The 15,197-nt window shown below is 37.0% G+C and overlaps 1 protein-coding gene across 1 annotated transcript in view; it reads right to left on the bottom strand.

Moving 5' to 3' along the window:
• Window positions 1-231: 231 nt before the first annotated feature.
• Il13ra1 (interleukin 13 receptor subunit alpha 1) overlaps window positions 232-15,197 on the bottom strand; it is a 59,993-nt gene continuing 45,027 nt past the window's right edge. Inside the window, exon 11 of the mRNA XM_034485736.2 lies at window positions 232-2,672. Coding sequence (XP_034341627.1) covers window positions 2,580-2,672 — 93 coding nt within the window. The 3' untranslated portion in view covers window positions 232-2,579. The remainder of the gene's footprint in view (window positions 2,673-15,197) is intronic.

The raw sequence follows: 15,197 nt of genomic DNA, 5'->3' as shown, positions 1-15,197 counted from the left end.
TCATCTGTTTAGATGGTGCCTGGAAAGAATGCCCTAATGTTAAACTAATTATATGTACATACTTTATCAGAAAACTGACACAACCAAGCAACAGGGAAACTTGTAATAAATGATTGTTATGATAAAATAGCTGCCTTGGAATTATTTTTATAATGTTTATTATTTTAACTGTAATTTTCTCTACCATCCACTCTCCCACCACACTTTCCCAAAAATAAGAGCAAAAAAGGATTTAGGTGACATACAAAAAGACAATATTTATTTTACTTTCTTATAAGTAGTTCAACAGAAAGCCTCCTAATTGAAGACATTACAGAAAGCATTAATATTATTTTATGTATCCCTTCAGTGCCCAGATTCAGAGAAAGGTCATCTGAATGAAAGAAAAGGAATGGTCCTCCTTGTGTTGGGTTTACTTATGTAAGTGGGAGAAAATCCATATACCTTAGTCAAAATAATATATGAGTCTACATGTTTTCAATAAGCAATGTACTGATATCTTTAAGAGTTTCTAAGGCCTGGAGATTACTTTTGTTTATTAAAACAAAGGTACTCCTCTTAACTGTCCCCTATCCCCTGCTACTGTACTACTGAAAGAGAATTTGAAGCAAAATATGATGTCTTTGTTCTCATGCTGCAAGACTGTTGGCATAGATGGTCTCTAGAGCATTTCAAAACATGCTCTTCATCACCATCAAAATAGGCCAGTAGTAAAAAAAAGAACTAGTTTTGTGCAAGGCATTTAAGGTGCTTTCCTTCTCAGAATTATAATACTCTGGGTAAGGAGTATTTCATTCTTATGCAAGAAAGCCAAGTCTTCTTTCTAGCAAATAGTAGGAGAAACTGCAACATCTAGGATGCCTGTATCTCAGCTGCAATCTGATACCCAAAAGTGCTGGGAGGGAATACCTGCGCATCAATTGTGCCATGCTCCAAGATTTCCTGAAATTCCAGGCACAATGCTCCTCTACTACCATGGAAGCAAGGTTCCCCTTTGTTCCAACGTGTGGAGAACAGGGATCACTTGTCTTCCCTGCTTAAGAACAAGAGATGCAAGTAGCATCATTTTATTAACACTAACTGGTACATGCCTGGAGAATTTTGATATAAAATTCTTCAGTCCTTGCTAGTGATCTGTGTGTATGAGAAAAAGAAGAAGGGTATCTTTCACTGTTTTAAATTTGCAGAAATGGTTGGAATGGGGGGTATATACATATGCTTATATTGTAGAAATGGAATTGGAAACCTAATATATACAAGAAGTGAGTACATAGTTGGAGCTCCATTTGCCTCCCTCTCAATAAAACACAGAATTGACAGGACCACTTACAGCATAGAAAACAGCCATCCTAAGGCTTATTTTGCAAACAAAGAGAAACAGACATGAATCTTCTGTTTTTCCCCCCTCTCAAGCAAATAGAGCTAAATTCTACGTGGAAAAAAATGACATCATCTCTACTTAGAAAACACACAGAAATACCAATTGCTCAAAAACCTCAAATAATTGCAGGCTCACAGGGAAGTTGCAAAATATGTATGTTATTGTTCAGTCTACTCTTTTTTTTTAAACCTGAGATGCAGAGTATTCCCTGCTCCACTAGGTAGGCTAAGAAAAATTTTATCCTCAAGTCCACTGAGTCAAAAGGCTACAAGGAAGAGGATGGTGGAGTAGGCACAGCAGGGCATCAGTATAGAAGATGGGAAATTCAAAAGTCCAGGAAACAGCTGTCTGGAGATAAAGAAAGTGCTAAAAAAAATAAGAAGCCCCAAATATATGTAAACCTATGGGTGGGGGTCCCATCCCTCATATTTAAGTGTTTTGCACAAGCTTGATACATAGGCAAAACTTGAGTAGCAGAAATAAAGGTGGGCATACATCTTTAGAGACTTCTTGGTTCCAACTTGAATGCTACCTCATTCTGCCTCCACTGTCCTAAAAAGACCAGCAATGACATAAATCAGTTTTGGTGGAGAAGTTGCCTATGGCTTTTTGTACATGTCATCAACATGGCCCAAGATGATTTCTGGGAATTTCAAAGCAGAGGAAAATGCTATTGAAGTGGATAATGATAGTGCATTTAATAGCCACAAACATTACTCAGTGGGTTCTCAAACAATAGGCAGCAAATTGTATCAGTTTTGTTTGCTAGATGTTCTGTGGGAATCGAGTACAGCATTATCATACACATCCCAAATGAATTTCCTCACAAAAAAAAAATTTCTTGATATTATTCCACACAAAGAATACAGAGCAAGCAGAGATTCCTTAGTAAGCTGTCACAATTCCTGATAAGATGAATTGATGGTCATTGTCCTCTTTTCTTTGTCCTCTAGTTTGGAGATTTGGTAAGGACGTCTGCTTTTAGGAGTGAACAAGAATGACAAGAATTCTGCTGTTCTTGAAGTGCTCCTTTGGTTTGGATTTTCAGTGGGAGAGTCACATCAAGACCTGTGGTTCTTAGGAGCTGCCTGTTTTTCAAGAGTAGTTTCTATTTAACAATTCCCCGGATAACAAACAGAGAATGCAATAAATCTTCACAGGGTCACATTGAAGGCAAAAAAGCAATCACTTATCCCCATCAAGGAGCTGCTTTCTTCAGGTTTTCTATCAGCACTATAGAATCCGTTTCTTCTTTGGATTGTTTCTCATAGATGTCACACTTCTTCCAGTGCTGGAAGGACAAAAAAAAAAAAAAAAAACATACACAGTGATTTTTTCTCAACAGTATTCTTTCTGTGCATACTCTGAGTCGGAGCTTATTTTGAAGTTTGCATGCACAGGAACCATAAGTAAAATGCCTTCCTGCTTTGGGGTTTTTTATGTAATATTATAAATCTAGTTGGACAATTAATGAAGAATTAACAATTAAAGATGGAAAAAAAACCATAGGATTGTTATGTGATGAGTAATAGCTGTCTGAAGAAATAGACACATTGAGATCTTTCCAAACCTAGAGACGAACCAGAGTGGCCTGCTTTTCAAACTGTTTCAGCCAGGCTTTTCTTTCCCTCCCACTCAAACCTGATCACTGCTCCAGAGACATCCCAGGCTCACAAAAGCCACTTAACATGTAGTTAACAAGGCACTGGGTATCCCCAAAACCTTAGTCTTAAAACCCATGGAAGGCTTTATAGGAACAGCTTTATTTGTCATCATTTGCCAGACCTTATTTGCTAGACATTGTGTATAATGAGCTCATTATACATAAAACAAGCTCCCCCTGAATGGGATCCAAGCATGTCTTTTATGGTAAAAAGCCAACATTCTGGTCCCACATGGTCTTCTTTATTTGTCAAAGTGGGGCTAAGAGTGAAATCCAAATTCAGTTCTCTCCTTTCTGTAACATAAAGCTGCTAGACAAAGAGCAACAACAACAAACCTAGAGGTGGGAAAACTATAATGAAGTCAAGTTTTACTGAACTATAATTTTTTTGTATAAAAGTGTCTGTATTGCCAATGGCGTAAGACTTAAATTGTTACAGAGAGTAAATGACTAATAAACAAGAACAAGCCTTTGCAGGAAAAAAAAAAAAAAAAGACTTCACCACTCTCTACACAAGATTATGTCTGAGTTCCTTCTTTTTTCCTTTGGTGTTCTATAGTCCATTAAGCTTATGGGAAGAAACGGAAGTCAGAGAAACAGACACATGAACAGACTGTTGAACTGTGTCAGGATATGGCACTGAGGAAAATAGGAACATCTAATATTAATGAATGGAGCTAGAAGCTTAGACAGGCTGCTTAAAATATTTTTTTCCTAAATAAAAGATTTAACCCTAACACATATAACAGAGTTGCTAAAGTTAAAGATATTAAAAAATGTAACTGCTTATGGGTATATATGATAACTGGATCTCTCCCACACTGTTGATGGGAATATAAAATAGTAGTCACCCCGTGAAACAGAGTCACTCAATAGTATAAAATAGAACATACATTAAGCATGTTACCCAAAAGTCCTGCTCCTGTGTATTTACCCTGAAGAAATGAAAACACGATCATATCGAGACTTCTACATGAACATGTATAGAGCACCTCTACTCATGACTAGGTATAACCCTGATGTCCTTCCAAAAGTGAATGTTTAAATAAACTATGTGGTATTTCTTAGTCACAAAGAGAAGTAAAGTAAAGAGAAGTTGGCATATGCAACAATATGAATATTTTGCTAATACATCATTACTAAGTGAAAGAAACAGACTCAGAAATCCATGTACCTTAGAATTCCATTTATATGACACTATGGACAGAAAATAGATCAGTGGTTACAAAAAAGAGATCAGCAGTTGCAAGGGTCTTGAGTAGTAGTTCTCACCTTTCCTAATGCTGTGACCCTTTAATACAGTCCCTTATGTTGTTGTGACCTCAACCGTAAAATGATTTTCACTGTTACTTCATAACTGTAATTTTACTACTGTTATGAATCATAATATCTGTGTTTTCTGATTGTTTCAGGAGAGCCTGTAAAAAGGGTTCCTCAACCCAAAAAGGGATTGACAGAAACATTGTGTATCTCTACTGGAGTGGTGACTACAAATTGCATTTATTCTTCGAATTGAACATTTTAAAGAAATACAGTTTGCTACTTATAAGCTATATTTCAAACAGTTTTATATTTTAAACAATGTGAAGTATGCAGATTTCTAATAAAACAATCTGAATGATTTTATAACCTTAAAACAACAGCTTACTCAATAAAATGGGACTATGCCAGCTGGCTAAGCATTTGAAAACCAAAGTTAAACCCTCTCTTGTAGACTACACTGATAAAGTCTTAATGTATTAATGCCCTAAGTGTAAGACACAAAGTCAACTAAATACCTAGGGAATAACTATACCTCCCATGGGATAGGCTTTCTGCACATAAAAGATGTTTTTTTAAAAGGTGAGTTTAATGCAGAAAAGGGAAAAAAATACAATCTCTGTCCAAATACAATCACTTAAAAAAATAAAAAGTAGAAAGGCAAAAATGGATGAATGGATGGATGGATGGATGGATGGATGGATGGATGGATGGATGGAAGGATGGACAGGCAGACAGGCAGATGATAGATAGTTAGATAAAATTTGCATATAATTAAGCACCATAAGTACAATTACTGATAACACAAAGGATTAATATTTAATATATGATGCTAAAGATATTGTTTATTTGGTAGAGTTCTTGCCTTGTATGAATCAGACCCTGGGTCTCATCCACTGATATATAAAGAACCTTACAAACCACCGGAGGGAAAGGTAAATATTGCAGGGGATAAAAGGACAAGGAGCGAGAATTTTACAAAATAAACAGCCTAAGCCAATGCACTAATAAAACATATAAAATATATTATATAAGATTTCCTCACCTATCAAAACACTCATCGAGTTTTTAAAAAAACATTACTTATCAGCACACTGGGAAATCTGTGTCCAAACAAGTATTGGAACCCTACTACTTCACTAGTAAATCTAGACATTTGTATATACTAGTTTTAATATATACTTCTTGTGAAAATATGTGTTTGAATTCTCATGTTTTTTATAAGTAATTCTGCATGTTTCATTTAGCAACATATGTTCTAAATTTTCATACACTGGCAAAACAGAACTATCTCATTTTCTTTACCTCTAAAAATTATTTAATTGCATGAATGCACCATAACTTATTCAAGCCAGACAACCTCCCTGGATAATAATTTGTCACATCAAATCTACAAATTTACAAACTACAAGCTACTTGGGGAATAGTTCAGTATTTAGCATGTGCAAGCTTCCTTCCTCAGCAGAGACCAAGGCAGAGACAGACACGGACAGAGACAGACACACAGAAAGAGACACAGAGACATAGACAGAGACACAGACAGACACAGAGAGAACACAACACACAGAGAGAGACATAGAGACAAATATAGACACAGACACAAACCTGAGATTCAAAAATCTGTTTTTAACCTAAGGCTGTTTTATCAAAGGCCATACAAAAACGAGTGGCAGCTGTCAGGATTTGACTTACAGTTTATAGTTCGCAGAGATAAGATGACAGGAAAGTAGTTGTGGCAAGATGGTATGGTATTTGTCTCTCTCCAAATACAATCACTTAAAAAAGGTAGAAAGGCAAAAATGGATGGATGGATGGATGGATGCACAGACAAATGACAGATGATAGATGATAGATAGATAGATAGATAGATAGATAGATAGATAGATAGATAGATAGATAGATAAAATTTGCTAACAGTTTTACAGTTAAACTAGATAAAAACTGATTTCCCATGAATCCAAATAAGGGTTGATGGGGACAAACAAATGATAGTTACATGACAAAAATGATAAACAACTGTGGAAAAATATACAGAAAGAATCAACATGGCATCCAAGAGATCTAAGAAGTTGGTAAGAACTCAAACAGCAGTGAGATAATTTCTGAACATATTCCAAAAATGGAAAGTGTCTGCTAACTAACAATCCATGGTCCAGACATGAGCTGTCAAAACTGAATATCCTCACCTCCTTTGCAGGATGGAGCTGCCTTCTGAGATGAGACTAGTGGGAATAGACTCTGATTGGCATGGCAGGGGAAAGAAATGGATAAAAAGAAAACACAAATAAATGTACAGTTGGAGAGGAGGGAATGAGGGGTGGAGGAAGAATTTATAAAAAGAAGAAAAGGTCTAGAAGCCAAGCACCTGGGAAGCAGAGGTCGAAGGATCACTCAATCCTTCAAAGGAAACGAGAGCAACACTGTGAGACCCTGTCCCAATACTGACTTCACTACCAAAGAGAAGTAAAGGAAGGCAAATGGGAAGAGGCCAGACTTTGGAAGTCATTCATATCACAGTTTTGAAAATTTCTCAAAAGCAATGGAAAGGGAGGGTATATAATCATGAAATTAGTAAAACTAGGGACATAAAAGAAGCCTCAATCTCAAAGCTTAGGAAACTAATTTCAAATAAAAATGAACAACAGAATAATATCCTCAGAGAATAACAAGTTGCCAGAAATATGCTCATAAAACTGAACCTTAACATGTCAAAATTATATGAAGAAAAAATTACATGGAATGAGAAGTTATAAATCCCATGAAGGAACATATAAAAATTCAGAACAAGAAGAATTCAGAAATGAGACGAGAAAACTCGGGAAAGAATTAGAGGTAAAGGGAAATAATAATTTTATTTCAGAAATGAAGACTAAGCTAGAGAAAACATGGGTGAGCAAACACAACAAATCATGAGATAACAGTTTCAGAGAAGTAGAAGGTGAAATGGAGAATTTCTACAACTATCCTGGAGGGTATGACAGATACAAAATAAATGCTTGAGAGTTAAGTGTTTGTGGTTTGGGAATTTGTTTCAAAATTGAATATACAAAAATTTTATGCATAAAACCAATTTCTGGGAGGTAGAATTTCCCATTTGTGGCATCATACTGGCCCCAAAAATATTTCAGATATTTTAGCATTCTGGATTTTAGATTTTTAGATTAGAGGTCTTCAACCTATACATGAAAAAAAAAAATCAACCAAGAATGACTAACACAAAGAATAGTTCTGGTAAGATTATTGGATTTTGTGAGAAAAAAATTTAGAAAAGCCTGGGGGAAACCCAAATATTTTCATACAGAAATATTGTCAGATGTTTTAAAAACATCTTATTCCAGAAGAAAATGTATGAACACATTTAAGATAGTCAAGTTAAGGAAGGGCCTCTCTCTCTCTCTCTCTCTCTTTCTCTCTCTGTGTGTGTGTGTGTGTCTCTGTGTGTGTGTGTCTCTGTGTGTGTGTCTGTGTGTATGCTTGCATGTGTGTGTTTGGTGGGTGCTGTTGCATTGGGTTTTGTTTGTTTTGTTTTGATGTTTTGGGGTTGGTTGTTTAAAAATTTTTTATGTATGCTGTCACAACCACTGTGAGTTTGTGTGTGCAATGGCCCTGCTGTATCCGGAAAACAGGTTCCTTTTGATCATCCATTATCTCTGGCTCTTACAGTTTCTCTGCCCCCTCTGCAATGATATCCCTGAGCCTTGGTTACCCAGAGCCAGAAAGATAAACACCACGTGTTTTCTCTCATCTGTGATGTTAGCTTTGAATCTTCAGATATGTTTGGTTCATTTGAAATACCCATAAAGGTCAGAAAATTACTAAAATCCCACAGAAAGGATGGGAAAGGGAAAGGAGACAAAATGCATTGGTATAAATGGTTTAAAGTTAATAAAAGAACAGGAAGGGTTAAAGTGGATAGAGCATGGGAGAGGAGGCTAGAGGAAGGAATCCATGGAGGGAAAATTAACACCACAGACATTCAGAGGAGGGCCTATGGAAACTTACTACTGTAGAAGCTTCCCTATCAGTTTTTCAATGAATAGTCTCAGAGATAGCCCTGGTTAAGTCAAATGGGTCACAAAACAAACCTAAAACTCAAGAATCCAGGAAAGGGAATGGTAGGGAAAGGAGGGAGTAGAGTTGATTGAGATGAGAAGGAATAAGGGAGGATGGGGAGGGGGTTAATTGTAATACAGAATACATGGGCTGTCACATGTATGTTCTTGTTCTCTCTCTCTCTCTCTCTCTCTCTCTCTCTCTCTCTCTCTCTCTCTCTCTCTCTCTCTCTCTCTCTCACTCTCTCTCCCTCTCTCTCTCCCTATTAGTACCATAGCCTTTCTCTATCCTTCTCTAGGCACTGCATGAAATATGCCCACATAAGGGAGAAAGAAGGAACAACACAGGCTCTCACCTAGGATTCAGTTTTATGAATTTTATATCAGTCTAATTTTAAAATCCATAAAATTACCAATACACAATTCAATCCTTAATCTGTCATTTAAGATCAAAGAAACAAGTCATCAACAATAGAATGGGGGAAATGAATGGAGAAAGAGAGAGAAAAGCATCACAGGTTTTTAGATTGTAAATATCCAATCTTAATTGAACATTATTTTCAAGTTTGATTACAGTATTTCTCAGTGTCTACTTAAGTACAGTAAGCTTTGTACAGTTAAGCATCATGTAAAAAACAGTGGTCTTTTGGACACAGAAGAATCTATCTCATACCTCAGTTCTCTTCTGAGCAACAGTAAAAAAACAAAAGGCTAAACTGGACAAACTGGAGATCCCCACATGTAAGAGAAATGTTGAACGCAGAATGAAAGAGACTAATTTGAAACTCTGTTGTGGTTAATTAACCCAACTCTTCATTTTAGAGGCAAATAAAGAAAAAAATTAAACATTCTTTCTGACCTTTTAGCAGAAATTAAATTTCAGAACAGCCAAAGAGCCTAGCTGACAGCCAAAAAGCAATGCTTCACAGGAAACTACACTTTCAGGACACCTAAAACCAAGGAAAGCAGTGGGATCCACTGGTGTCATAAGCATCAGCTGAAGGTTTGACAGGGTTGCCAGCACAATACACAACAAAGTATCTCCAAGTGCCACGGGTCAGGGGTCAGGAGAGAATTCAGGTAACAGGAGAAAATATGCTGGGATCATCTTAAAAACAGTTGTAGCCCCACTAATGCTGGGATAATTGGATGGCATCTACCTATAGACAACTGAGACACTGGAAAAATTTGAGCAGGGCTGATATTAGGAATTCATAATATTTAAAGCACTGTGATGCTTTCACAGCTATAGAGGAAAGGCATCCTTTGTTTTTTGTTTGTTTGTTTGGTTGATTGGTTGGTTTTTGTTTTCAAAGATATATACTGAAGTAAAAAAAATTTAAATATTTGGAAGTTTAAAAGCTTGTTTTTGACTGAGCATGTAAAAGTGGCACAGCACAGTTGCCTGCCAAGAAACGTGGGAAGCAGAGTGTGCTTTTCTTTTTTAATGGATGCAAGAAACACAGCTATAGAAGGGTAGCAATTCCTTCTGCAATCCCTCCCCCACCCCGAATGTGGCTAGCAGCCCAATCAGTCACATGGAAAAGGCAAACAGCAAAGCAACAGGAAGAATCACTGTTGGCCAAACTGTTACTACAGTGATGAACACAACAGCATGAAAACACTAGAAACCTTAAGGAAAACTGCTGACTGTTGATTTGTGCTCACGTCTAAATACATTTTCAAAGCAGTATTATCACTGCCACTAGTATGGAAGTAATGGGTATTTCAAAATCATGGCTTCTTTCCTAAGATTACAAGATGACATCTTTGGGTTTCTTGGTTTTAGTCCAGGTTTTATAGTCACTTCTCTACCTTTAGAGACTTCTTGGTGGCCCCCAAAGTCTCTGTCTCTAAAGACGATGTTAGAAGAAAATCTAGGATTTTGCAAATGTGTAAACATGTGTCTCACCAGACAGGATCTAAGGTCATGTAAAATTCTGTGACTAAATGATTCTAGAAGGAAAAAGCTGCCTTTTTATAGCATGTACATCACTTGTGAGGACTACTTCTGTGTAAAGGAAGCAAGCAGATTATGGAGTCTGTAAGATGGTCTCAGGGGGGTGATGGCTCTTGTCTGTTGCTCAAGCCCAGAAACCTGACTTCAACCCCCCAGGACGCAAGTAATGCTGAACTGAGAGGAGTGACTCCCCAAAGTTGTCTGACTACACAGCATCCCCCAACACACAGAGAATGAGTTTTGGTTTTCTTGTTTTTTTTTTTTTTTTTTTTTTTTTTTTTTTAGAAAAGCAGATTACTCATTTGCTTAAAAGCAGACAGAAAATTGTTCCCTTACCCTTTCCCATGCGTGGCATTATCTTATTATACTTTTAGTTCGAATGAACTGATTTTGTTTAATGGTCTGCAGCCACTATGGGCGAAAATATCTCATGCTTTCAATGGTTCATCTTTTCAGTATACGCAGCTAATGAAATTACAGAATTATCTGACTCATCGGGACAAAAACAACATATTATCTTCTAGACAGCAAATTGAAAAATCTCCTGCAATTTTCCCATCTCTGAGAAGTATAATTGATCTGATTTTGCCATCTGCGTTGCCATCATTCACTCTACCACTCAGAACTGGAAACTTACAGTTATTTTCTTTTCTCCTCACCTTTCATCACTCATGCAGAGTCACCAAGTCAAGGTACTTTCCTTTAATAATGGATCTTATTAGTAGTCTCCTGTGCTGCCGTGCATGTCTAAGTCTCTATTATCACCCAGACCTGGATGAGTACAATAGTCTTCCTCCTTGCTAATGATTTGTACGTGGTTTCTTTCATTGTAAAAGTAATATGCTCTGATTATAGGTAATTTGAAAAATTCAGGGAGATAGAGAGGACCAGCTACCCATAATTCCTCTGACCCAGTTCTTTCTACTCATTGTTCTATATATACTTAAAACTTGAGATTATGATTTGCTACAGATTTATAATTTGTTTTGAACTCTTAAAATTTTTTTTTGGTGAGATACTATTCTTTGAAACTAACTTTTTCAAAACAAAATCAATTTGAGATGTTATTACCTATCCAAGTGCTGTGGATAGAAAGTCTGGCTGCAGCCGTCTTATTTTATAAGTAAACTGTCCTTCCAGCTGAAAGCTGTTAAGTTTTCAATATCCTTAGACATAATACATACCCCTTTGCTCACTTTACATGTCTTATCAAACTTTTCTGACACTTAGACAGCCACTTATGAGATTCAAATATTTCATCTGTTTGTGAGAAATTCTATTATTTCATTGATTTTGGTTCTTATCTGTTATTTTTAATAAGTCATTATTTATATGTTAATTTCACTTGATTTATCTACCAATTCTCATACTATTTTCCTCAGAGTATATTTTTATTCTGGAAAATAAAATTAATTATTAATTGATGGTACCTCACTGCCTACTAGGTTTTCATATTAGAACAAAATGGTGCATGAATCATTCTTGTGCCATGGTTCGGTTGTTCCCAGATTATGTATTTCCAAGAGTATAATTTACAGGAGCAAAAGGTGCTTATTATATTTTACCCAGTTGTTGTCAAGAAAGAACATACAAGTTAAACATCCCTGATACAAATCATCCCAAATTCTGAAATGTGCCAAAGTCTGAAACTTCAAAAGTTCTGGATTTTGGTTGGGTGTGGTGTTAAGTGCCACTTGGGAGTCAGGGCAGCTAGATCTCTGTGACTTCAAGGCCAGCCTGATCTACCTAGTGAGTTCCAGGCTTGTCAGGGCTACATAGAGATACCCTGTCTTTAAAAATAAAGAAGTTTTGAAGTTTGGATTTCTGATTTTCAGATCTAGTCTGTATTATTCCAAAATCTAAAAAAAAAAAAAAAAAAAAAAAAAAAAAAAATTCTGTTCTCAAGCACTTCAGACAAGGAATACTCAATCTGTATGTAGGGCCACCAGTATTGTATGACAAGTATCCTTTTTTTATTTACTTGTTAAGAACTAGATATTACTTTTTAAAAATTACATTAGGCTGGGAGTTTATACATTGTACTATTTACTTTTCTAATGTTGCAAAGAGACACCATGACCAAGGCACCTTATAGAAGGACATGTTTAGTGGAGTTATACAGTTCTGGACAGTTAGAGTCACTGACCATCATGTGGGGGAGGACAGTATCAGACTGGGAGGCAGGCATGATACTGCAGCAATAGCTGAGAGCTCATATCTCATTCACAAGCATAAGGCATAGAGTTAACTGGTCCTGGAGTGGGCTTAGGAAACCTCAATGGCTAATTTTTTCCAACAAGGCCACACCTATAATCCTTCCCAAACAGTTCCACCATCTGAGGACTGAGTATTCAAATGTATATGCCTATGGGAATCATTTTTATTTAAATCACCACGTAAGTTATCGATGCTTTGGTTGGCATATGATGTGAATTTGGTGTTTGCCCACAGACACTGGACATTTGGATTGTGGTATTTTAGCTAGTCTCCACCGTGCTGAGAAGAAAAACAACCTCAACTATTGTACCATGGCCTGGCATTGAGGCCAATGTGTTTCAGCATAGTGGTACTGGAGATGACAGAGTGGGGGTGAATAGGAGAGTGCATGCCCTGTTAATATTCAAAATGGAAAGATTTTAAGGAAGTCACTCTGGCCAAACAAAAACATCTACTGTTGCAAACCAGGCCTCCTTCCAGTTTGATGCCATGCATGTACCTCCTTTCTCTAATCCATCGTCATAGCAGGAGAATGTTATTCCTCATATTTGATACATTCTCCCTGCATACTATTCATAATATGATCCGAAGTCATCTTCTTGTAACTCCTCTATCCTAACCATCTACTGTTAAATCAGTATCATAGAAGAAAGACAATGAGGTACCTGAGGACAAGCATTCTATCATACAGGACGTAATGAAGCACAGGAACAGGCAAGGGAGTTCTAGAATCTCAACCCTCAACTAGTTGTGTTACTACGGCTAAGTTTCTAGATCTTACTGAGTCTCTATTTCCTCATCTAGAAAATGATACTAACATTACTGTCTTAATTGTTTTCTTGCTGCTATGTCAAAATACTTGTGACAAAGGCAACTTAAAGCAGAAAGGATTTATTTTAGCACACACCTCACGGTATAGTCCATCATAGCAGAGTTATGATGGACTATAAATAAATCAAGTTAACAGGAGCTTGAAGCAGCTGATCATCTCACATCCGCAAAAGAAGAAAACAGAGATGAATGCCTACTAATGCTCAGCTTGCTTTCTGTACCTTATACAGTCCAGGATCCACTGCCCAGGAAATAGTCTCAACCACAACTAAAATGGGCCTTCTCGCATCGATTAATATAACTGAGATAATCCCCTACAAGCGTATCCAAGGGCCTGTCTCCCAGGTGATTCTAGATTCCATCAGGTCAAGAGCACTAACCACCACGAGCACCTATGCTATAGGGTTGTTATGAGGACTCAGTAAGGTATATAAGCCAAGCACTCACTGCTCTTCCTGATATACAGTAGATGTTCAATAACTGCTTCCAGCATCTCTTAAGAGTAGCTGTTGAAATAAAGAACACTATGGCACATGGGTAGTGTTACCAGGACACAAATCACCTATGGCCTCTTGTTAAATATGCAGATTTGTAGGATTCACTCCGTGACTTGACAGCATTTTTGGAGACAGTGCCCAGGAACCTGTACTTCCTGCAAGAATTCCAACTGACTATAACTCAACTAGAGTTGAAGGACCACTAGTTGCCATACTAAGTTTACCTATGTTATACAGTCTTTCTTACAGACTGCTTGACCTACTTGCCCAGTAGTATCCTGGCCTTGGCATTACCACTCTCTACAAAAGTGATCTGGCTTTAAAAATTAAAGAACCCTCTACAAGAACCCTTTCCTGCTAGTCTGTAAGTCTCCTCATTCCTTGTCCCTAGCCGAATAGCATCACTGCCAAATATGACTCACCCGTTAGTATGAGAGTCAACAATAAATGCATATTATTGCCAAAAGCACTACTCATTGGTAACATACATTAAGCATGTCTAAAGTGTGAGGTATGCTAACTAGTTTTTAATGTTATTATGCTCTGTATCTTAATCCACAAGACAACAGCATGAGACAGGTGCTACTCCTCTTACCATTTTGTAAATGGGAAAACCAAGTTACAGAAAGGCTAAGCAAGTGACCTAAGGTCAAAAAGGCAGTAAATAATACAGGAGATATCTGAATCCAGACATTGTGACTCCAGAACACAGGCTATTATCTTGTACTCTACAGCACTTCTCTAAATGAAGTGCCCTATGCCTCTTATTACTAATTTAAGCTATCTATGGTGCTATTAATATTTATTTCATACATGTTCTTCATTATCTCATTAGAGTGAATGCATTTATCACAGAAACCTCAAACTATTGTGCTCCCATGCTGTTAGTCTCTAGTCATAGTATGTAGAATGAGAGTCTGCAGGAAACCAACAGTTAGGGTGGGTCTGTTCTCTGTATGTGCTTAGAGTCCAGCTTTCTAGTGCAATTGTATGAACAAAGTTTCTTCATTGTTAATCCTATCTATATTTACCTCTTCTAATTTTAAAAAGTATCTAGAAGTTGAAGGCCTATCTCTTAGGTTAGTTTCCCAAAGGTGACTCTTCCTCCTGTGTGTTTAGATAAAATATCTCATTCCTTAAAAATAGAAAAGAGTCCAGTGACCTGAGACAGACAGGGTGTTCCAAGAATTTCCTAGTTGGTATGCTTGGCCAGATATCCAACATTTTAAAATCAACTCTTTCATCTTTTAAATCAAGTGTAGCCTAAAATAACAAATTTGGCCTGAGGAGGTGACTCATTAGGTTTGACCATTTTCTGTGTAAACATGGGGATCTG

This window comes from Arvicanthis niloticus, chromosome X (assembly GCF_011762505.2).
Source record: "Arvicanthis niloticus isolate mArvNil1 chromosome X, mArvNil1.pat.X, whole genome shotgun sequence".
NCBI lineage: Eukaryota > Metazoa > Chordata > Mammalia > Rodentia > Muridae > Arvicanthis > Arvicanthis niloticus.
This window is presented reverse-complemented; position numbering and strand designations above follow the sequence as displayed.